Source organism: Equus caballus, chromosome 15 (assembly GCF_041296265.1).
Source record: "Equus caballus isolate H_3958 breed thoroughbred chromosome 15, TB-T2T, whole genome shotgun sequence".
Taxonomy (NCBI): Eukaryota; Metazoa; Chordata; class Mammalia; order Perissodactyla; family Equidae; genus Equus; species Equus caballus.
The window spans coordinates 33,801,594-33,825,595 of NC_091698.1; the positions used below are offsets into that span (position 1 = coordinate 33,801,594).

At 46.1% G+C, this 24,002-nt stretch overlaps 1 protein-coding gene across 17 annotated transcripts in view; it reads left to right on the forward strand.

Moving 5' to 3' along the window:
• REEP1 (receptor accessory protein 1) overlaps window positions 1–24,002 on the forward strand; it is a 98,053-nt gene that overhangs the window by 43,293 nt on the left and 30,758 nt on the right. For all 17 annotated transcript variants that reach the window (XR_011425948.1, XM_070235190.1, XM_070235193.1 and 14 more), the window contains exons 2-5: window positions 2,997–3,069; window positions 12,121–12,197; window positions 18,513–18,633; window positions 21,684–21,797. Coding sequence is in view for 16 of the 17 variants with exons in the window: in XM_070235190.1 (XP_070091291.1) it covers window positions 2,997–3,069; window positions 12,121–12,197; window positions 18,513–18,633; window positions 21,684–21,797 (385 nt within the window). In the remaining variant the exon portion in view is untranslated. The remainder of the gene's footprint in view (window positions 1–2,996; window positions 3,070–12,120; window positions 12,198–18,512; window positions 18,634–21,683; window positions 21,798–24,002) is intronic.

Genomic DNA, 24,002 nt, shown 5'->3' on the forward strand with positions numbered 1-24,002 from the left:
TAAGGAAGAGAATGTCTAAGCCTGTAGAGCAGTGCCTGGTGTTAGTGAGGACTCGGTGATATAAGTTATCTTTTTTTAATGTTTTTTTATTACTACTACTACATAAGGGCTGAAAGAGACTTAAAGAGTGTCAAGAAATTTCTGAGGGACAAGCAATCAAGATTCAGAAGAAGAGGCTTTTTTTGAGATGGGTCTTAAAGGATTAGTAGGACTTTATCATGAAAAAAAAGTTGTGGGGTTGTGGGAGGATCCTACAGAATTCAGCCAGAAGAAAGAGCAGGCAGGAAGTCACAGATTGTGAGCGAGCAAGCGTGGCTTATTGGGGGACAGCCGCTGGCTGTGAGATCCGGAAGCTGAGGGACGGTGGGCCCTAAGGCTGGGAGGGAAGTCGTGTGGGGCCTGGGGAGAAGGACCTTGCAAGGGGGCCTTGGTCTGAATGGATGTTAGTACCAAACCCCTTTGGCTTGGACCTGCTTCCTTTCTTTCTTTTCTCCAAAATAGATTTAGAAGAACTTGTCATTTTAATCCCATTTGCCTTGCCTCGGCAGTGGGATGCTGAGTGTGCTCTCTGACCTGCCAGGGTTATTGAGCTTTTAGAGGCTGAAGAGCAGACTTATCTTGCGTCCCTGTGCTGTCAGAGCGGGGCCAGGAAGGGGGATGCACTCCATGCCTGGAGTCCAGCAGAGGAGCATGGGCCCCCCAGTTCTGTGACCGCTCAGAGGGTGTCACTGCTCGTGGAGTCCACAGAGGAACTAAGCAAGGCTGTGGGGTCACGATGCACTTCCCACCTGTCTGTCTTCTGCCACTCGCATGCTGCCTCAGGGCAGGGGCTAGAAACCATCCTGGCACACGTGGCTAATAACCAGGACATCTGTGCCAAAGGAGCAGCGTGTTTATTTCTCCGGAGCCTGTGGCGTTGGCCCGAGGCTTTGCTGAATCAGCCCAGTGCCGTCTGGCATCCCCGTTACTGCTGAGACCTGAGTCCCAAGGTCGCGAGTGTCCCCTGGATAGCTCTGACTTTTGCTTCACTGCTCTCTGAAACTTCACACAGTGAGCACCACGTACTTATTAAGTACTTGCCAGGCCCTGGTGGGGTGCAGTTGTGAATGTGACTGACACCATCCTTGTCTTTGTGGAACATATAGCCTTGTGGGAGGGACATCGAATAAACCATTGCAGGTGTTCTGGATGACGGCTAAGAAGGGGAACATCCAGGAAGTGTGGCAGTGAGGAACTGGGGGAGGGACCCAATCCTTAGCAGAGTGACGAGGCCAGGAAAGGCCTCACGGAGGAAGATGACTCTCCCTGATATCTGAGAATGCCCAGGGGTGGGGTAGGGTGGAGCCGGCTTGTGACCAGACCCTGTGGGCAGACCTGGCTGCAGTGCTTATGGTAAAGCTGACCTCTGCTTGGTAAACTGCATCTGCACTGGGAGTTCTCTGTCCAAGCCGCAGCTTTGGGCTTCCTGAGTGTGGTGTCTCCTTGCAGAGACCCTGGAAGCTCTGTCTTTGGGGTTGTCACAGAAGTTGGCTCCTGTGGGGCCTGGGGCCTGGTGGCGCCCATACTCAATTGCTTGCACCTGAATTGATCCACACCTAGGGGTGACATCTGTCAGGTGAAAGGATTAACTCTTCCAGCTCTGATATTTTGTCCACGCGCTTAAAAATATCCCTGTTAACCGAGTGGTTAAGTTTGCGCGCTCTACTTCGGCAGCCCAGGGTTTCACCAGTTCGGATCCTGGGTGCGAACACAGCACTGCTCATCAAGCCATGCTGAGGCGGCGTCCCACATGCCACAACTAGAAGGACCCACAGCTGAAATATATAACTATGTACTGGGGGGATTTGGGGAGAAAAAGCAAAAAAAAAAAAAAAGATTGGCAACAGTTGTTAGCTCAGGTGCCAATCTTTAAAAAAAAAAAAAACCCCTTGAGAGCCTACTGTGTGGTTCATCCTGGGGACACATTGTTGAACAAAACAGATCCATTCTGTGCTCTGAAGGCACTTACAGTCCACTGGGGAGATGCTGTCAATCAAAGCATCACACAAAGAATTGTAAATGAGCACCCTGGTCACATGTACGTTGTGCTACAAGAGGGTAGTTGGGAGGTTTAATCTAGTCAGGAAGGTCAGGGAAGGCTTCCATGAAGTCATGATGGAGCTGGGATCTCATGGATGTGCAGGCATTAACAGACAAAGAAGCAGGAGGGAAGGTTCCAGAAGGAGAGAACAGCTCGGTCAGAGTCTTTCTAGGGGATAGTGCAAGGTAAAAAGAATGAGGGCTGGTAGAACTATGCCATGAGGTCCTTAGAGGCAGGGCTGAGAGTCCAATTATTTAATGACCTAGCGCAGCCCTTGGCATGAGTCAGTGAGTGCTGATGCCCAGTCATGCTGGTGACATAATTTTTGCTTCTTCATCTTAAGAGTGATGAGCAGGTTAATGCTGGGTGGGGATGTGTGTGGCAGGAGGAGGTGTTGGCTTGATTGGATTTACAATTTGAAAAGCTTATTCTGGCTGCAGGATGCTGAAATCAAGTCTGAGGGGAGTGAGTGGGAAGGGAGTTGGAGCGAAGGGTTTGGTGGAGAAGGAAGCGCGTGGTGTGGGTGGGCTTTGTAGAGCATCAGAGGGGATTTGCAGGAGGGAGGAAGGTTTGGCTTTTAACTTCAGGGGTCTCGGCTGCTCAGCTTGCTTTCCGTCCTTACCCCCTCCTCCACCATTTTTCGCTTCCATGACCTCAAACCACCCTTCCATGCTGCCAAACTACAGATTGAAGGAAGGTGGGTGTGGAGCTGTAACAGGAGAAGGAGACACAGGTTCCTAAGCACATCCCAGCCATGAGCAGAAACCTTGAGGGCGTTTGTAAAAATAAATCAAGCCCCGCAGCAGCATTTTCAGTAGCTTGGAGAACAGCTCCTGGTATAAAAGACAGACATCTTCCTTCAAATAGGATGAATGAAAATCACATTTCTCTTTTCTTCTCTTGCTCTTCCCTCCAGGCTTATATTTGGCACCCTTTACCCTGCATATTATTCCTACAAGGCTGTGAAATCAAAGGACATTAAAGAATATGTAAGTAGCACTTTGGGGGTGCTAATGGGGTGAGGCGGGGGAAGCTGGGTGTGAAGTGGAGGGAGAAGGCGGGAGCCCTCTTTGGTGTGGGCACCGGTAGCGGGAATCCCTTCTTGTCATGAGACGTGCCTGGGGTGACCCAGGAGTCCTCTCGCCTGTCTAGACCTTGTCTTTAGAACTAGTGTGCGGAAGTGAGGAAGGCCGGGGGGTACAGGGAGAGGAAGTGGCACCTGGAATCGGAGGCCCCCTAGTCTGCCACATGCCACTGTACGGCCTTGGACGAGTGGTGTCACCTTTCTGAGCCTCAGTTTCCTCGTCTGGAAAACACTGTGTAGACCGTAAAGCGCCATGACTGGGAGACAGTCTGGCCTCGGGGGCAGGAGCGCGGGTCCTCGAGTCCAGCAGACCTGGGGCAGCTTCTGGCTCTGATTCCGGTTCTGTGATTCAAGCACGCTGTGATCTAAGCCCTGTTGCTTTATGAGCTTGTAGAGGGCAGGAGCTGTTCGTCATCCCATGACTGTTTCCCACAGCACCGAGCACAGGGCTGAGCACGGGGGAAGGGACTCTGGAGTGCTTCCTGGCTGAAGGATCGCATCCCTGCTGGGGGATTTGGGCGCTGCAGTTACAGCCCTAGACATGCTGGGCACCTCTAGGCCGGAGAGCCATCAGACCACCCCCAACTGACAAAGCCCTGCGGGGTGGGTGGTGAGGGAAGAGACCCCAGTCAAAGTACAAAAGATGTGGATTTTGTCTTCAAAAGACTGAAGTCAGGCCCTGGCTCTGACGTCTGATTAATCAATGCTGGACAAGAAGCTGCACTTACAAGAGACTTGCTGCCCTGATCTGAGCGGAGGGTGGACAGCAGCAATCTGAGCCCCTGGTGTTGTGAGGAACAAAGGGTCTTTGCTTTCTCTCTTTCACTCAAAAGATGTCACTTGGCAAGTTTGGCACAGGTAAAGAAATAATTCAAAGTGGGTTCGGAAAATCATTACTTTCTTTCTCAGATTTCCCGGGATGTGTTCATGACCAAACCAGCCACCCCCAGATAAAGTCAGCCAACCAGAACTCACGCCCCACTCTCTGGTTTCCCAGAGCCGCTCACCTCAGCTTGCATTCGCTGCTAAGCAGGGGATCCAGCCCGGCGTGTTCTCCTCTGGAGACTGGGTCCCGGGTATATGTGCGAGAATCTCAGCGCGTGGACTATAAATAGCTGTTTCGATGTGAGCACAGAACCTTATGGTTCTCAATTGACTTGGCACAAGAGTAAAGCAGGAGGCAGCCTCTTCGGGGTCTCCCGTTCCCCGACCCCTTCCAGCCTAGGGCGCAGGAAGCTGTGCCAGGGAAGGAGGCAAAACTGGGGTCGCGGAGGTTCAAGGTCTGATCTTCCGCTTTGCAGGGGTAAAAACTTAATTTTGTCGGCTCATCTGGGAGAGATCAAACCCTGGTAAATTGTTTCGCTCTGACTGAACTCACCGGAGCCTGGTTTATGACTAGAATGGCAATTCATTAATTGAGAGTGAAAAGTGTAACTGACAAGCAGAGCAGCTGTTTGTGTTGGCTGGTTAGCACGTGCTTTTGCCAGTAGGGAAAGCTTAAGAGTGAAGATAGGTTTCTTGGTAAAAACGGAATTGGAAAAAAAGAGCCCAGTAGTATTAGGGAAGACCTGCTCCTTTTCCTGCACTTGCTCACACACACTCACACACCCTCTCACATATGCTGTCTCACACGCCCAGTCACACTTACTTCTTTCCCTCCTTTTGACCAATAGACCCATTTGTTCAAGAGAGAAACCTGGGAATTTCCTTCGACTCCTGCCTCTCCTTCACCACCCAACCCCATACACACCCCCAGTGAGCGACTACATCCCTTCATCTTTATCCTCCTAATAATCTTTCAAACCAGGTCTCTCCTCTGCTGCTGCTCCCTTAAATGAGGTTCTCATCATTTCTTCCTGGAATGTTGCAGTGGCCTCTTCTGTTGATTTCTTCCTGCCACTGTAATGAATTACCATGAACTGAGTGACTTAAAATGACACAAATTTACTACCTCACAGTTCTGGAGGTCAGAAGCACGATGGGTCTCACTGGACTAAAATTGAGCAGGCTGTGCTCCTTGTGGAGGCTGCAGGGGAGAACCCATTTCCTTGCCTTTTCCAGTTCCTAGAAAGCACCTGCCTTCCTCGGCTCATGCCCCTTCCTCCACCTTCAGAGCCAGCAACCTTGCATCTCTGACCCTTCTTCCGTAGTCCTGTCCCCGTCTGACCACAGCCCGGGAGGTTCTCCGCTTTTAAGGATCTGTGTGGTTACACCGGGCCCGCCTGGATAATCCAGGACAATCTTCCCATCTGAAAGTCCTTGACTACTTAATGCCACAGAGTCCCATTTCCCATATGAGGCAGCATATTCACAGGTTCTGGAGACTAGGACAAGGACATTTTTGGGGGCCATTCGGCCTGCCATACAACCTAACTGGTTCCCTTGCCTACTGTCTCTCATCTCACACTCTGTGTCCACATAACGTCTAGAAGCCTTTTTAAAATGGAAACCTATTCATTTTATTCCCTCTGGATCCTTTAATAGCTGCTTATCACCTGCAAGATCGAGTCCAGACTCCATTATACAGTGCTTGACACCCTTCCTGATCTTGCTTCTTCCTACTTTCCAGCCACTTCTCTACAAGCATTCTCTGCTCTCGATCTCGGTACCCAAAGAGCGGTCTGTGGACCAGCATTATCAGCAGCACCTGGGAGCTTGTTAGAAATGAAGACTCGCAAGCCCTACCCACACCTCCTAAATAAAAATCGGCATTTTTAACAAGATCTGCAATTTGAGAAACACTGCTCTTAACATTTAGAGCTTCTTACGTCTTTCAAAACATACTGCACTAGTCAAGGTTTTTGGATGAAAACTTAAACAGAAAGGAATTTATGGGAACTCATAGAATTAACTAGAAGGCTAGAGAAAGATAGTCAGAAATTGGGGAGGATCTGAGAAGCCTGGGTGGTAGTGACAGCCAAGCTCATGCCACAGGACAGGTCTGGTTAGGAAGCTGCTGCCGATGTTACCACCATGGACACGGGCTGCTAGCTGCCCAGGCCTTTGGAACATTCCCTGTGTCCTGGATAGGGGCACTTGAATTTTCCAAGCCTAGATAATAGGCCTTGCCTCCCACAAAGACCCTCGTGCTGGGACACTCTCCCAAATGAGAAGGCTTTGGATGCTGGTTGTAAAAAAAAATATATATGACATAGATAAAAATAGAAAATAAAATTAAAATATAAAACAATATAAAATATTAAAATATAATATATAATACATAATATACATAAATACATAAATATAATACATATATTTATGCATGGAGATATATATATATATATATTTATATCTATAAACCTATATATCCATTACTTACTCCTTTGGCTGCTCAAGGTCCACAGATTTTATCCAGATTTTGGACTTTAAAAAACCTCCAATAAGAATTCTCTACAACCCATTTACTTGCCAAATCCAAATTTCTTCAGCTAAGTCGAGCTCCAGGTCCAGTATCTCTGGCAAGTCCTCTCCTCCTCTGGCTCTGACAGGATCCAACCTTAATATTCAACACTCTTAAAATTAAATTATGAAGTGAGCCATCACTGATATACTCTATATACTATATTAGGGGAGAAAATTACTTAAGATATTTAAATCTACACATAAGGAACCCCACTCACTATGGGTAGAAGCTACAGTCCTTAGTCATGTAAGTGATCATAAGTTCATAGCTGGTGTTTATGTCTTTTGTGAAAAGACAATTTTTTTAAAAGGGTAAAACCATGACTCTTGTACAAATATAAAATTAACATGGTCACAAATTTTACTTAACTCATTATAATGAAGAAACCAATAAGGTGCTAAAAAAACAGTTCAAGGAAACTCCAAAGAACAGACACATATAAGAAATCAGGAATGATGAAATGAATTTGTTATGAATAGCTCTTCATTTGAAATGAAGAGATATTCATCTGACTTCTTGGGAGGGTGGGGAGATCAATTGTACTTCCACTGGACAAAATTCACTTGCATTGCAATCAGTTTTCTATAACTTACAAAGTTGTAAAATAGCTCAAAGACATTGACGAACAAGACACCTGTAGAATCAAGGTAATTCAGAAGGATGCTCATCCTTCAGCACCTAGCATCCCACGGATCCCCTTTCCAAAGTCTTTCACAATTTTACCCCTCTTTCCTCTTCTCCCGTCCAGTGCATGCTCCCTTGGCCTTCAGTTAGAGCTTTAGTGAGTGGGGTTCCTTATGCAAGGGTGTGGCCCAAGTCTTCATTCCTGAGGAATCTGAGGCTTTAGTAATCTTGTCTGTAGGGTTGTAGTAGTGATCTGTTGACTTTTCTCTCTCAACAAGACAGGACTGGGAGATTGCCCCAGAGGATCCTTAACTTCCTGCTATTTCGTATAGCAGCAAACCTGGTTCCCCTTGATAATCAGGATCAGTCACCCCATCAAAGCCCATAACTCCCTTTATTATCTATTTCCTAGTGGTATGGTGGTCCCAAAATGGCCAGGTGACAGTCTAGTCTCTGCTTCTACTTCATTGGAACTATTTTGTACCCCTGATGGACCTATCTATCCCTCAGCTTCTGAAATTATTAAGAAGCAGAGCTCAGAAGTTTGGGATTGAGAAGCAAAACTGTTGTGAGTCAGTTAGACCAGTGATTCTCAAACTTTAACATGCATATGAACGAACACTGGATTTCATTAAAATGCTGATTCCGATCCATTAGGTCTGGGGTGAGGCCTGGGATTCTGCATTTCTAACAAGCTCCTAAATGATTCTGATGGTGCTGGTCAAGCACAGGCCACACATCTGTATTCTATGAGTCCATTCACATCATTCCAAAATGTGATCACACTTCAACAACAAGCTCTTGTCCCTTCAAAGTACCTCAACATCTGGCCAAATCCTTACCTGGTGACTTGTTTTAGTCAGGTATGGTGAGGCATGCAGACACAGAAATGACTGCCATGAAGGAACAAGCTTTTACTCACAGTTCCCTAGAAGTAGGAGGCACAGCGTGCCATGCAGGGCCACCTGGGGTGGCACCGGGGCTGTCAGGGGTCAGAGGGAGAGCAAGTGGGAAGCACGGGCAATAACCTTTATTGTGGTCTCTGCAGAGAAGTCAAGGTGAGGCAGAGTAAGCAGGGTTAGGATTGGCTCCTTTGAATAGTTTCAGGAGGCTCTGGAGTGTGGGGGCTGCCCCTGCTTGTCTGGTACCTGGCCCTGGGGTGATTAGAGCAGGAGAATATTGGCTCAACCTGGGAAAGCTCCAAAAGGGAGGTAGTTTGGAGTATGGGCTCTGGATTGGTCACTTTGCATATGAAAGGTCCCCTGGGGCAAGTCTTTTGCTATCTCTAAGAATTGGCTAGTCCTGGGAGGGGCAGTATCTCCCATCAGTGAGGCCCCAGATGCCAGAGCATCAAGAATACAGAAAATAAGAAAATACACAGTTGGTATACCTGATGACAGTGTAAACCCATTACCTCAGGATCTTTCTTCTTCCAGGTTAAGCGCTCTGTTCAAAGTTCTGCCTGCAGGGAAATTTCACTTCCCCACTTCCTTGGGGCCACCGCTGACTATATAGCTGTCCACTATGAGTTCGTGCCAGCAGATGGTGCAGACTTATCTATAAACCAGGCTCAGACTTTTTCTTTCTCAGTCATTTGGCAGAGGGAATTCCTGTGAGGCTGAAGCAGAGCCCAAATGCAAGAGGAAGTATGAAAGGCTCAAGAAATATTAGTGTGACTGGTGAAGGGTGAGTGTGTAGGTGGGGTGAGGCTAAAGAGCTGGCTAAGCCTGCTACCTCCACAGCCCATGGGGGAGGCTTCCAGGAGCCCTGGGGGCAGAGTGTGATGGGCCCTGGGGTCTCAGCCTACCTTTGTGGCTCATGGAAGGTCTCCAGGCTCTGCTTCCCACCCTCTTGCTGTGACCTAGGGTCACAGCTTCTCTCCTCACTCCTGGATCCTGCCCCTGTTCAGTCTAGAGGGATTCCCCAGTCCTGCTGTCAACTGTCCATTCCAGAATTGCTCCTAGTCATTACCTCTCAAATGAGCCATAGTTCCTTCTCTCTATTCTGGATGCTGCCTGCCCAGGCTCCTCCTCATCTTGCAGGGAGTTTTGGATAGAATCTCTTGAACCTGGAAAGTTCTATTTCAAACCTTGGAAAAAATAACCTTCATTTGGTTTTTCTGCAGCATGATGGGGAAAACCATTTCCTGGTAATTTATTTATGGTTTCCGTCTCTGCGTCACCAGTATTCCATTTACCTTGTTAGGCTCAGTGAGTCATTCTCAGGCCCTTCTTCCTGCACGAAAGTATTTTCAAGTGAGGAGTACAGGATGGAAACTTCTTTAGGCTAACACTTCAAGCCCCCTCTCTGCCATGGCTCCCTCATCTTTGTCCGTAGCCCCAGTCTGCCTCCTGAGATTTGGTCTTACCTTTCTGGAGGCCTTGGGTATTCTTGGATGTCCTCCTGGACCCTGAGACTGCCCTCAGCTTCATGGATCTCAACCTCTTCTCTCTAAACTGCCTCTGTCTTTAGTTTCTTGTGGTGTGAGTGGCTCCATATCCCACCACGCCCGGACTTCAACAGGCCCCTTTCCTCCTATGCTATCCATTCAGCAGGCACTCATGTGGAGCATCTGTTACCTTGCAAGCTAATTTGTCTTTTCTTCTCAAAAAGCCACCTAGACCAGTATTTCCCAGAGTATATTCCTTCTCAACCTTTTTGAAACCATCCTTTCTTTCCCATTCACAATGCCACCATTCTAATCCGGTCATTCAAAACATATTCATTGAATACCCACTGTGTACCAGGAACTGTTTTGGGTACTAGAGATAAAATGATGTGCAAGAACAACTCATCTCCACTCTCAGGGAACTTACAATCTAGTAAGAAAATCATAGAAATAAACAGGTACTTTCAAAGCAGAGTGATAAGTGTTATGAGAGGGAGCATGTATGACACTGTTGGGGGAAGAAGGGAGAGCACACTTACCCAAACTTTGGATACCTTCTGGAGGAAATGACATTTAGGCTGAGATGCGAGGGCTGAAATCTGGAGACAAAAGAAGATGCGCTGTTCAGGGAACTGAAAGAGGTTCATTATAACTGGAGTGAAAAATTCAAGAAAGGAGGAGAGCTTTTATAGAGATAATTAGGGTCCAGTTCATGCAAGAACTTGTAAGCCAATTTAAGGAACTTGGGCTTTTTCTTAACAACCATAAGCAACTATTGAAAACCTTAAGCTAGGAAGCAGAATCATCACATTTGGATTTAAGAAGATCGTTATGACTGGAATATGGAGGAAAGATTGGGAAGTACGCTCCGCAGTGGAAACCCAGTGAGAGCAGTATGGATGTAATGGGTGCAGCGCACTGAGTAAGTGGGGGTGAGGAAGTAGATGCTGACGTATAGCTGACTCACTGGAGAAGTTTGTGACCTAAGGGTTGTGTCAAGGAAGGGATTTTTGTTGTTGTTGTTGTCGTCCTTTGTTTTAATTGAAGATATTAGAGTATAGTTTGAATACTAAAAAGAAAAAGCCTGTAGAGAGGGAATTCAGGCTCCTGGCTGTGTATCTGGATACCAGTGTTGGGAACTCCTGGATCCTGGGCCTTAGCATGCCGTGGGCTTTACAACTGGACAAGACCTTGTCTGCCTCCTGCTGAGGAGCCTGTTCTGCTGATGATAAACTTGGCAGTGGATGGAAATTCCCGAGTGTTTACCAAGCTCCTCTAACTTGGCGGGACTTGAACTCCAAACCCTGTTTCTCCTACAGTGGGAAGAAGCTGAATCTCTGCTCAACTCTCTCAGCTTTGCAGCTGTCTTTTTCACTCAGCCACCTTGGAGGATTACCTGATTTTGTGCAGTTCAGGGACCAGCCAAGGGTCTGAAGGAATTTTGTGTGTGAATTTGAGGGCCTGCCTCCTTATGGTTTCCCTCTTTCTGGGGTGTTTTTCCTTGCAATTTCCAGCATCTCTAGCAGTCTCACACTTCATTCTCCAATTCCTCAGGCACATAAGACTGTGAGTGTCTTCTTGAGCTCTGTCTGCCCGATGATTTGCAGGCTGGGAGTGTCCCCAGCACATCTTGGTGTGGTTCCCTTATTTCAAGACCTGAATCCCTTCTAGTTTCTGCCAGCTTTTCATAGCTTTCTAGTACCTTCAAACAGTTGTTTTTAAATGTTTTGTTCAGAGTTTATTATTATTAGTGGCAGGAAGGTTGGTCCAATATAAACTGCTCCACCATTACCAGAAGCCAGAAGGAGCAGACTAAGGAATTTGGACTTTATTCTGCAGGCTGGAAGATTTTAAACTGGGGAGCAGTCTGATGAGTTTTTGCTTTTGGGAGATCAGGATGACGTTAGTTTTTATGATGGGTTGGTGAGGGGAGAGCCAAGAGACAGGGGAGCAGGACACTCTTAAGTAGTTCAGGAGAAAGGAGATGAAGCCCTCAACTAGGGAGAGAGGCAGTGAAAATGGAAAAGCATGGTCGCATGGGAGATATTTTTTAAAAGATCCAGTTTCTGTGAGGGGCTGTGGGACTTTCCAATGGGAAACGGTTCTTAAGTGACTAGTGAAGATTACCACCATTCCATCCCAGAGAGTCTGGCCTGGTTAAAATTCATTCCAGGGGGTCTCTGTGAAGGCCTGGAGAGTTACTCCCCTGGTTGTGTCGTGGAAAAATGACCTGACTGGATCCTGAGTCACTCCTGGTCTGCAGGTCTCCCTAGACCACCTGAGGGCTATTGAAGGTCACCCAGGGTCTACTTTGACCTTGAGCCTGGGTCAGTTGTGGAAATAGCCTGTTTACCTCTAGCCCCAAGGTTTGGGGTTTAACGGGACATGAGCTGGGGAGGGAGAGGGGGAACGGATTGCCAGTGCGGGATGCACCGCCTGGCTTGCCTCAGCATCCACTGTCTGGGCCTGTTCCTCTTGACGTTGGATAGCCCTTTCTTCTGGACCTTTCCTACCACCTGTGTTGTTTTCCCTTTCAACAGGTCAAATGGATGATGTACTGGATTATATTTGCACTTTTCACCACAGCAGAGACATTCACCGACATCTTCCTTTGTTGGTAAGTACTTCAGGAATTGGGACATTTCAAGGGAAGATGTTGTCTGGTGTCAGGGGAGAGATAGGAAAGGTCTGAAAGCAGTCTCAAACCTTACTTCAGAGCAGAGGAGCAGGTGCTGGGATGTTAAGTGGAACATTCTTAATAAATTAGTCTATAAAGTTGTTCTTCAAGTAAATATTTATTGAATGACCTTGTAAAAGCAGATATTGTTCTTATAGTATAAGGATATGATGATGGATAAGATGAACACCATTCCTCAATTAATGGAGTTGGTAAAGAAGCATTCATGTGTTTAAAAAAAAAAAAGGAAAGAAAGAGATAGTACACAAAAGTGTGAGATAAAACTGTTTCCCTCCCATGCCATTCACTCTCACCACAACTACTATTCATAGTTGTATATACTTTGAAAAAATTTTTGTGTGTGTATGTACACACATGTACACATTTTTTCTTTTGTTTTTTAGTTCATAATAGTTTACATCATTGTGAAATTTCGGTTGTACATTATTTGTTGTCCGTCACTGTATGTGTGCTCCCCTTCACCCCCTGTGCTCAGCCTCCACCTCCCTTCCCCAGAACCACTGAACTGTTCTCTTTGTCCATATGTTGTCTATATTCTGCATATAAGTGAAATCATATGGTATTTGTCTTTCTCTGTCTGGCTTATTTCGCTTAGCATACTACCCTCCAGGTCCATCCAAATGGCATGATTTTGTCTTTTTTATGGCTGAGTAGTATTCCATTGTGTATATATATATATATACCTCATCTTCTTTATCCAATCATTGGTCAATGGGCTCTTGGATTGCTTCCATGTCTTGGCTGTTGTGAATAGTGCTGCAATGGACATGGGTGTACATATGTTACTTTGGATTGTTGATTTCATGTCGTTTGGGTTGATACCCAGTAGTGGGAAGGCTGGGTCATATGGTATTTTTATTTTTAGTTTTTTGAGGAATCTCCATACATTTTCCATAGTGGCTGCACCAGTTTGCTTCCCACCAGCACTGTATGAGGGCTCCCCTTTCTCCACACCCTCTACAACATTTGTTATTTTTAGTCTTAGTGAGTATAGCCATTTTAACAGATCTTAGTTGGTATCTTAGTGTAGTTTTGATTTGCATTTCCCTGATGATTAGTGATGTTGAAAATTTTTTTGCTTATGGCATGAGATAATGGTCTACTTTCATTCTTTTGCAAGTGGTTGTCCAAGTTTCCCAGCACCATTTATTGAAGAGACTATCTTTTCTCCATTGTGTGTTCTTGTCACCTTTGTCGAAAATTAGCTTTCCGTAGATATGTGGTTTTATTTCTGGGCTTTCATTTCTGTTTCACTGATCTGTGTGCCTGTTTTTGTACCAGTCCCATGCTGTTTTGATTACTATGGCTTTGTAATACATTTTGAAGTTAGAGATTGTGATGCCTCCAGCTTTATTCTTTTTTCTCAGGATTGCTTTAGCAATTCGGGGTCTTTGGTTGCCCCGTATGAATTTTAGGATTCTTTGTTCTATTTCCGTGAAGAATGTCATTAGGGTTCTGATTGGGATTGCATTGAATCTGTAGATTGCTTTGGATAGTATGGACATTTTAGCTATGTTTATTCTTCCAATCCATGTACATGGAATCTCTTTCCATTTCTTTGTGTCATCATCTATTTCTTTCAATAATGTCTTATAGTTTTCATTGTGTGAGTCCTTCACCACCTTGGTTAAATTTATTCCTAGATATTTTATTCTTTTTGTTGTGATTGTAAATGGAATTTTATTCTTGAGTTCTCTTTCTGTAAGCCCATTATTAGGGTATAGAAATGCAACTGATTTTTGTAAGTTGATTTTGTACCCTGCAACTTTACTGTAATTGTTAATTATTTCTAATAGTTTTCCAATGGATTCTTTAGGATTTTCTATATATAAGATCATGTCATCTGCAAACAGTGAGGGTTTCGCTTCTTCACTCCCTATCTTAAAGTCAGCTGATTAATAATCTTAATGATATTTGCAAAATCCCTTTTGCCATGTTAAGAGAACATATTTATGGGAGTAACACCAGGATGAGAAGGTCGTGGAGCCAATGTTCTACATACTACGAGAGGGCATCTGATATGTGGTGCATTTGGAGCATGTGCACAGGTTTGGGGAGAATCCTCCGATCTTCCTGACCTGTGTGGAGGCCTCATCTGGTCCCTCTCACTGGAGCTGTCCAGGTGGTTTGTGGGTGGGAAGTGAGGGTCTCTTGCCCCTCTCCTGATGCCCTGAGCTCCATTTCTGCAGGGAAGGGGTTCCTTGGGAACCTTCCCTGCCTACTTTAGCCCACAGCCTGGTCACGCCCTCTGCCTGCTTCCTCTTTTTCTGCCAACCTCCAAATATTACAGATCATGGTCTTCTTTTGGGAGAGTCTTCCCTCTCCCTCCTCCCTCTTGCCCTGGGAATGGGCAACGGACAGGCCCATCAGACAGACAGAGCCCTGTGTCCCTTCCAGGGACATGGACACCAGCTTAGCAGCTCTGAGCTCTATTTACAAGAAAAAATAGGTCCTAACATGCACCTCTGGCTTCTTAGAAGCATCTTAAACTTTTGTTCACTTCCAGGAGTGGAGACCACCCCTCATGTTTATATTCTGCCCCTCACTCTTCTCTCACCCCATTCCACCTCTTTCCACCCCTCCCCTAGGGCGGTGCCCTCTTCATAGTTTGACATGTTAAAACTTTCTATCTTAATGAAAACAGCAATTGTGTATGGCCACAGGAGAGTTGGGATGGTGGCTTGGTTCACAATTTGTGTGGATGATTTCATTTAGTTTTTTAAAAATTATAAAATACTACATGCACATGGGAAAATAAATTGAAACACACTAAAAAGTCAGTCTCTCCTCCCCTGGCCCTCAGTCTGCCTCTCCAGAGGTACCACTGTTAGAAGGTACTTGTGTTTTCTTTCAGAAATCTTCTCTACACATTAATTGCATGCATTTTTGACAATTTCATCACTAGTCCAACCCTCTTAGAAAAGGCTTACGCCTCCGGAGTGTGAAGGGGTTCTGTGAGGAGGGTGGGGAGACTACAGCTACTCCATGCAGCCCAGGGCTGTGCATATGCCTTGGGAGCTATGAAGGAAATGTGATGGGTGCATCTGGCCTTTTCTCCTCAAATACATCCTAGAGGTCAGGAGGATTAAAAGGCTTATCCTCACAGAATGAGCAGGGTCGTTCTCCACTTCTTGGGTGAAGGCTGGGATTTAGTAGGTCGGCTGGAGGCAGACTTGGTTGGTGGTGATTGTGTTGGTAGAGCCAGGAGACCCCAAGGCCTCTGGGAAACACAGGGTCTGAGTGGCTCAACCTGGAGACCCTTATGATCCCTGGCCAGGGCCTGGTCCTGGTGTGATGATTCCAGAGGCAGTTTGAGATAATTCCCAAAGTATCCTGTTAATTGTGTGTGTGTTGGGGGAAGCAGGTGTAGGAGGGTGCTACTGTGTGTGTCTGGGGGTTAAGGGAGTCGCATTTACCCACATGATTGTATATCTTGGCGCTAGTCTGCTTCTGGGAGGACAGGCTAGAAACTGATAATGTTTTTGCCTTTGGAAAAGGGACCAGGGGTCTAGGATGGGAAGGAGATTCTTCCTTCTACGCTCTTCTGGACATTCAGAATTTTTAAAACCATATGCATGCATTACCTATTTAAAAAATACATCTTTTACATAATAAACAAGAGCTGCAGTACAACAGATCCCCTTGGGATTATCTGCGTATCTTGTGTTGATGCCTGAGCTTGCCAGATTCGTTGGCTTTCCCCTTGGGGCTGGCAAGTAGTTGTTTTCAAGACAAAATTTCCTCCATTATTAATCACTGGAGTGTTCACATGTGGGGGAATCACACCTCTGTTCCATCAACCCCGTCTCTGTTCTGGCCGTGAAATATTAAACAATCTCGACATGAAACTGTCCTCTAGTTGCTGAGGGAATATTCAGGAAGAGCCTGCTAGAGGCAGAAGGCAGTGGGCCAGGAGACCTCGATGAGGAAAGGAGTGGTGAGCGCTGCTGATGTGGGGGTCTGTGTGAGAGCCGAAGGGCTCTGAGATGACTTGCTGGCAATTGCTCCTTATTTTCAGATGCCTGGGAGGAATTTACTTTTCTGAGTCCTCAGGCTCAGGTGTCAGTTTCCCTCAGAGCATCATGTTTTAAGGGCACCCAGGATTTGTTTTAATCAGGTGTGGTAAGACCCACAGACAAGGAAATGACTGTCATGAAGGAAGTAGTTCATTGTACTCACAGATCCCTGGAAACAGGAGGCACAGCTCTCCACCCAGGGCCACAAGGGGAAGCACTGAGGTCGATCAGGAGGCAGAGGGAGGAAATGTTGGCAAGAACCTTTATTCTGGTTGCCCTGGATGGAACAGGCAAGGCAGGGGAAGCAGGTTTAGGATTGGCTAGTCTGAATAATTTCAGTGGGCACCAGGGTGTCGGGGTGTCCCTAGTTGTCTGGTACCTGGCCCTCGGGTATTTAGGGCAGGCCACAGTGGCCCAGAGAGTGAGAGCTCCATAAAGGAGGCAGTTGGGGGTCTAGGCTCTGGGTTGGTTGTACATATGAAAGGCTTGCTTGCAGGCCAGTTGTTCACTGTCTTCAGGAATTGGCTAACCCTAGGAGGGGCAGTCTTTCCAGTCAGCAAGGCCCCAAGATGTCCAAGCATCAGAATACAGAAAATAGAAAGACAAGGTTAACACACATCAGGACTGCCAAATATGGTTGCACAGGTTGTTCATAGCACAAGATATCTGGCAAAAGAGGCCAGATGAAGTGCTTTTTGCAAGTCTTGTACTTGCAGGACTGCATCCAGTTGAAGGGGCTGGCTTCTTCTAACACATACAAAGGCACCCACGTGGATTAGCAGAGGCCTATTATGGCATTTGTCTCAGGTTGCTGTTCTATATTATTTGCAATTATTTGATCAATCTCTGTTTCCCTGACTGGACTGTCAGTTCCAAGGACTCCAGTATCTTGTCCGTTTCCCACTAGACAGGAAGCTCCAAGAGGGCAGGGAACGGGTCTTCTTTGCTCACCATTGTCTCCTCAGTGCTCAGCACAAGCTGGACATACAGGTGCCAGGTAAGTGTTTATGGAATGAATAAACGAATGGTAGGCAGGACTTCAAACTCCAGAATTAATATGTAGCTGCACCCCAAACTCATCTTCCTTTTGGTACCAGAAAGATCAAGATCTGTTTGCCTGCCATCGACCTCAGTAGGATGGGTAGCATCTCTTTCCTGGCAAGAGTTAGGCTCCTGTCTCTGCCTCTTAGGCTCCTGTCTCTGCCTCTTTTTGGAACAAGAAGACGGCCAAGAAGGAGAGGTTTTTATTCCCAGTCTGGAGATTCTTTTTTGTTCCCAAAGATTTTATTTTTTCTCCCCAAAGCCCCCCGGTACATAGTTGTATATTCTTCGTTGTGGGTCCTTCTAGTTGTGGCATGTGGGACGCTGCCTCAGCGTGGTTTGATGAGCCGTGCCACGTCTGCGCCCAGGATTCGAACCAACGAAACACTGGGCCGCCTGCAGAGGAGTGCACGAACTTAACCACTCGGCCACGGGGCCAGCCCCCAGTCTGGAGATTCTTTGTCAGCTCCCCCCTGTTGTAAATCCTCCAGCTGTTTATGCTATCTTGGCTGTGAGTAAAGAGTGAATGACTGGGGGCCAGCCTGGTGGTGCAGTGGTTAAGTGTGCACGTTCCCCTTTGGCAGCCCAGGGTTCACCAGTTCAGATCCCGGGTGCGGACATGGCACCGCTTGACAAGCTATGCTGTGGCAGGCGTCCCACATATAAAGTAGAGGAAGATGGGCATGGATGTTAGCTCAGGGCCAGTCTTCCTCAGCAAAAAGAGGAGGATTGGCAGCAGATGTTAGCTCAGGGCTAGTCTTCCTCAAAAAAATAAATAAATAAATAATAAAAAAGAGTGAATGACTGGGTATGCAGCAGGAGGGTGGCCTTCTGAGCCTGTGGCTGGAACCCTGGCTCCCGCCTAAATGGGCGTGGCCTGCAGGAAGTGCCAGCTGTTGCCAGGCATGTCCCTAGGATTCCTGGAGAGAACCTGGGCTCCTAGCTTGCTTGGGCAATGCAAGAAAACACGAACTGGCTTTAAAAGAGGCCTTGGTTTTGTGCTGTGCGTGTGCACGTGTGTGCACACACCTCCACAGGGGAGAAAGGAGGACTCTGGGGGCCTTGCCGCCATGCGCAGGCGGGAGAGGTGTCTGTGTCGCCGGGTTCCGTCCTTCATAGGCCCAGGGCGGTGCTGCCGAGAACCTAATGGAATGTGTATTTTCTCATTTCTCTCCAGGTTTCCATTCTATTATGAACTAAAAATAGCATTTGTAGCCTGGCTGCTGTCTCCCTACACAAAAGGCTCCAGCCTCCTATACAGGAAGTTTGTGCATCCCACGCTGTCTTCAAAAGAAAAGGTAACTTGTGCTGCTCTGCCTTTCACTCCTTCCAGCAAGTGAAAAATTTAAAAGTGAGAAAGAAAAAGGGCAGATTATTTTATTTCAAGAGACCCTCGATTGGCTCTTATTTGCCCCCAACAAGTTGTTCCTTCTATCTTTTTTTTTTTAAATCTGTTTTTCTGATATGTTTAGAAGTAGTGGTGAAATTCTCTAAAATATGTTGTTTATCATTATTTATTGTACAGCGTTTCCATAAGTTGAAACAAAAGTAGGAGAAGATTCACTCATACTTCAACCACCAAACTGAATTTCCTTCTTTTTATCATGCTCCACCCCTGTCCTTTTGCAGATGTGATTTTTACATCAACTTAAGAAGATACCTTTAAAACTTAACATAGGTAGGAAAGCTGAAGCATAGAGAGATTAAATGACTTGAACTTGTACCCAGACAGCTGCTAACAGAGACGGGAATATAATAAATTTTTAGTACATTATTTTTTATTAACTTTATTGTTCAATGATAAAACACATGCTACCGATGAAATGCCTGCTATTGTGGTAATTATCCGTCAATAAGTGTTAATGAGAATAGTCATAATGATTTGTTTCATGTCATTTACTATTTGTGTTTGCTTTGCTTCAAAGTAGTTCACAAAATCCTTGAAACGAAAATGTAGATTTGTCTAATGTCAGAGTTGGAAGAAATCAGACAAGGAGAAATTGGATGAAAAGACCAACAATAACTAAGGATTCAAGTAGGAATTAAAACTTGTATCTCTTGAGAAGAAATTTAATTCTAAGTTACCTATAAGATAATGTCAGGGCTGGCCCCGTGGCCGAGTGGTTAGGTTCACGCACTCTGCTTCAGAGGCCCGGGGTTTTGCCGGTTCAGATCCTGGGCACTGACCTAGCACTGCTCATCAAGCTATGCTGAGGTGGTGTCCCACATAGCACAACCAGAGGGACCTACAACTAGAATATACAACTATGTTCTGGGGGGCTTTGGGGAGAAGAAGAAGAAGAAAAAAAGATTGGCAACAGATGTTAGCTCAGGTGCCAATCTTTAAAAAAAAAAGATAATGTCACTGTCTATAAAATTATTTTTTGTTTAATGTCTCCACTGAACCTAATTTACCGGATTTGCTTTCAATGGATTATTCCATTGTTTTGTTAAGGTTTCATACAGTAATAAATGCAAAGTCCATTACAATAAACGTTACCTCTGTTTTACTAATTTGTTTGATAACTTCTTTTTTTATGCATACCAGTCTGTGTAACCTTTCTTTAAAATACAATTGTAAGTGCACCAAAAAGATCCAAAACCCAAAAATAACAAGAGAAAAACCTTAACATAGATACAATAGTTGTATTCTGAGATCTTAAACTTGTTTGTACATAATCCATTTCTACTTGGTCTTCATAATGACCCACAAACAATGCCAAGTGTGAAGTTTAATTCCCTCTTTTGACTTATTATCATAGAATAAATTCCCAAGCGTGGGATTACATATTGGGTCCAACACTGTATAATTTGCTAATTACATTATATGACTTTCTAGACTGATTGTGTGATAGGTTTCTTTAACATAAAATAGGAAAAATAGAAGTGGCTTTGTATCGTAATTCTGTTGTTTCTGAAAGTTGAATACTTTGGACTTCTAGGGAAGGCTTTGGGGGAGCATATCGATTGGATGCGCTGACTACCGTAGACATTTCTGAGAATCCCTTTAGGAACCAGGACACAGGACTTCCTGTCTCTGAAGGGTGGATTTTGAGGAATGGCAATCCCTCTCTTGACCTGGTTATCAGATCCCTACTGTACCTACGTCCCTTTGCACAAACGCCAGGCTTTCCCTGAAGCCACCACTGTAATTCCCATTGAAGTGAAGGTGACTGACTCTTAGGAGCTGCCAAGAATCGCTTCCAGAGTCAGTCACAGGTTGCAGTGGAAACTGATGGTCATGACTTCCCGGGGAAGCCTACACAAGGAGTGAGCAGGGGGTTTTCTGCCCCACCGGCCTACCTCAGAGCAGAGGAAATGCACTGATGGGCTGAACTTCAAATGAGACTGAGGCCAAATGTCATTGTCTTACTGAACTCTGAAAGGAGCTACTGTAATTGCAAGACAGCTGTTTTCTCAAAATAATGACACCAAAACAACCCAAAACAAACAAACAAGAAGAATAAGCCAGAGTTGATCCAAATTTGAACTAAACCAATATTTTACTTGGTTTTGGTCCCTGAAGGAGACCTCAATCCTCTTTCCCACCCCACCTTTACCTTGTGGTATGATGCTGGATGACTTCTAATTTCTGCTTTTATTTCGTTATCTGTAAAATAATCTCCCTGATCAACAAAAATAAAATCTATCTCTTTCTGTATCCTAGTCCCTCCCATTGATACACACATAGGGAGCTAGTGGGGTATAATATGAAATAGCTATAGAATAATAGAATTTTAGAGCTGCCAGGGCCCGACCCCCTTGAGATAAGGAAGATGACAATGGTTCTCACTTACTGAAACCAGCCCCAGTGTCAGATGCTTTCCTGGAATGATCTCATGTCGTCCTCAGTGTGCTCTATGAGTTAGGTGCTGTCACTGTCCTCATTTTTCAGAAGACGAAACTGTGTGTAGAGGCTGACAGCTGGGTGGTGGCAGCTGTGAGGGTCGATGTTCAATTCTTGGCATTCTCTCCACCCCAGGTTCCTTCAGTGTCTTTTAGAGTGGCTATGTGTAGAAGGTAGGGTTGCCCACATCCAGGACCCCCTGGAGGCCCCCTGGAAGGTTAGAGGACTTTAGGAGCAATCCTAGGGTGTCACTTGAAGAAAACTTTCCTGGGTCAGTAAGTTGTTGTTTTTTCAAAATCCCTTTTTCCACTCTCCCATATCTCTTTGGTCTCTCTCCCTCCTCCCGTCTATACACACACCCTCTAATGCCTATAACTTTCCAGTCCCAGGGAGAATCAGTGGTTGGGCAAGCTGCCAAGACCAGTGCTCGGGAGAAGGGAGAAAGAACAGAGATTTATTTGAGCCTTCCAACTCAGTATGCCTCTGTTTTTCCTTTGGCAGGAAATCGATGATTGCCTGGTCCAAGCGAAAGACCGAAGTTACGATGCCCTTGTGCACTATGGGAAGCGGGGCTTGAACGTGGCGGCCACCGCAGCAGTGATGGCTGCTTCCAAGGTACTGTGCCCGGCCTTGAGCACCCCGGCTGTGTGAGCATCTCGGTCCCTCCAGCCTGCCCTGCTCGTCATCCATGCAACTCACACAGGATGGGCTAAGGACCAATCAGTGGATCCTCATTGTTTTTGGGGTTCCTTTGAAAATCTGATGGAAAAATTGGTGACTCTTGCCCCCATAAAATTGCATGCATGCATGCGCACACATACACACAAACACAAAAATGATATATGCAATATCAAGAGGTTCCCAGAGCCCCTGAAGCTCATCTCTGGGTCCCAGGTAAAGAACCTCTGAAGTACTTGGAACTTAAGCCCAGGAGAAAGAGAATAGGAAAAGTGAGGGAGTGAGCTCTTCTCTGCAGTTTCCCAGGATGCACTGGGAATCACCTAAACTCACAGTAGACAGGTGGAGAGGCTACCTGAGTGAATGGGTGGCCTCTACACTCATGTGGCCCAAAAGATCCAGGGGAGGGAACCCAGGGTCCCAGAGTAAGTTGAGTGGTTCCAACATGGAGGACGATGATGAGTGTAGCAGTAGCAGCCAGTGGTGGAGGAGGTTTGAAATAAACACTGGTTTGTGGGATATTGTGACACAAGCATGACTTCCTTCTCGTTCCCATCCAGCCCTGTTCACAAGTCCTCTGCGTTCCTTCCCGGCTTCTTCTCACATCCTGTTCTCCTTGTCGTTGTGTCAGTTTCTCGTTGTGTGCTCAGCCCTGAAAAATTAAATTGGGAGATGTTTACTCTCAGAGTAAATTCAGCAGTTGGCGCTCGTGTTTTCTGGTGTCAATCCCGTCCCCTAAATCCAAAGGTGGGGCAGGGTCTACGATCAGCTGGGGGTGGAGGAGAGAGAGTTATGCTAATGGTTGGGAAGACACATTGGTTGGGAGGTGAGTTGGATTAGCAAAGGGAAGCTATAGGTCCTGGATGGTGATGGGAGGGTTTTAGAGAAGGGGCCAGAGCTGTGAAAGGGATTGCAAGTAGATGATTAATGCACATCTTGGTGCCCATGGACTGTGCGTGGATGGTGCGATGGAGGTTTGCTGACAGCCAGCCAGGATTTTCCCTGCGCCGAAACAGAGAGAAGCACATTAGGAGCATTTCTGAGATAAAGACTTAGCACCTGGGGCTGAGTGTTTGTTTGAAAAGCAGGTGAAGTGAAGGAGTTCTGCAGACAAAGGCTGGGAAAGGGGCCCGCCCGGTGTGTGCACGTTCCACTTCAGTGGCCCGGGGTTTCCCGGTTCGGATCCTGGGTGCAGACATGGCACTGCTTGGCAAGCCATGCTGTGGCAGGTGTCCCACATATAAAGTAGAGGAAGATGGACATGGATGTTAGCTCAGGGCCAGTCTTCCTCAGCAAAAAGAGGATTGGCAGCAGATGTTAGCTCAGGGCTAATCTTCCTCAAAAAAAAAAAAAAAAAAAAAGGCTGTTAGAGACCGGAGAACCAAAACGGAATGATTCTTATTTCAGAGAAGGACCAGCTCCTTCTATAACACAGAACTGTAGTGAAGTGTCGCCCTGCTCCATACAGCTGGTGCCTGGAGGGGCCCTGCCCACCTTAGGACAATAGTTGCTGGCAAGGTGATGGATTCCAGTGAGTATCTTTGGAGGGGAAATTCCACTTTGGTGTCCCAAGGAACTGTATCAGGATTTACAATGACCAGTGAATTCCAAGATCCTACTGTTGGAGTTGCAACCGTTTTATGCTTTTATTAAGTTGAAAGAAAAGAGAACTCAGAACTGCTAAATTCTGAATTCAGCAGACCAACTTTGCAACATAAAGCTACAGAGAACCTCTCTCTGCCCGTTTCTCCATCTCATCTCCTCTGCTTCTGAAGCCTGAAGGAAAATGGGTTACTGCTCCTTCCTCAGTTCAGTCATGGAGCGTAACTGTGGTACTTTTATCAGGGTAGCTCAACACGGGTCACCCGGCCACTCAGCTGCAGGTGTGTACATTTTATTCTGACAGTAATACCGTAGGGCCATCCTTTTCCAGGTCTGCCTCGAGCTGAAGCCTCCAGAACCTTGATACCATCTTGGTCAGCCACTGCCAGCCCCTCAGACCACTGGGGAAATTTCCCCTGAGCCCAAACCTCCACCCGGGCACCTTACAACAGCTAAACCTGAAGGAAGCTCCAGACAGTCTGAAACTTGGCTCATGAAATAACTGCTCATTAATTCTTTCTAGTTGGACTAAAGTAGTGA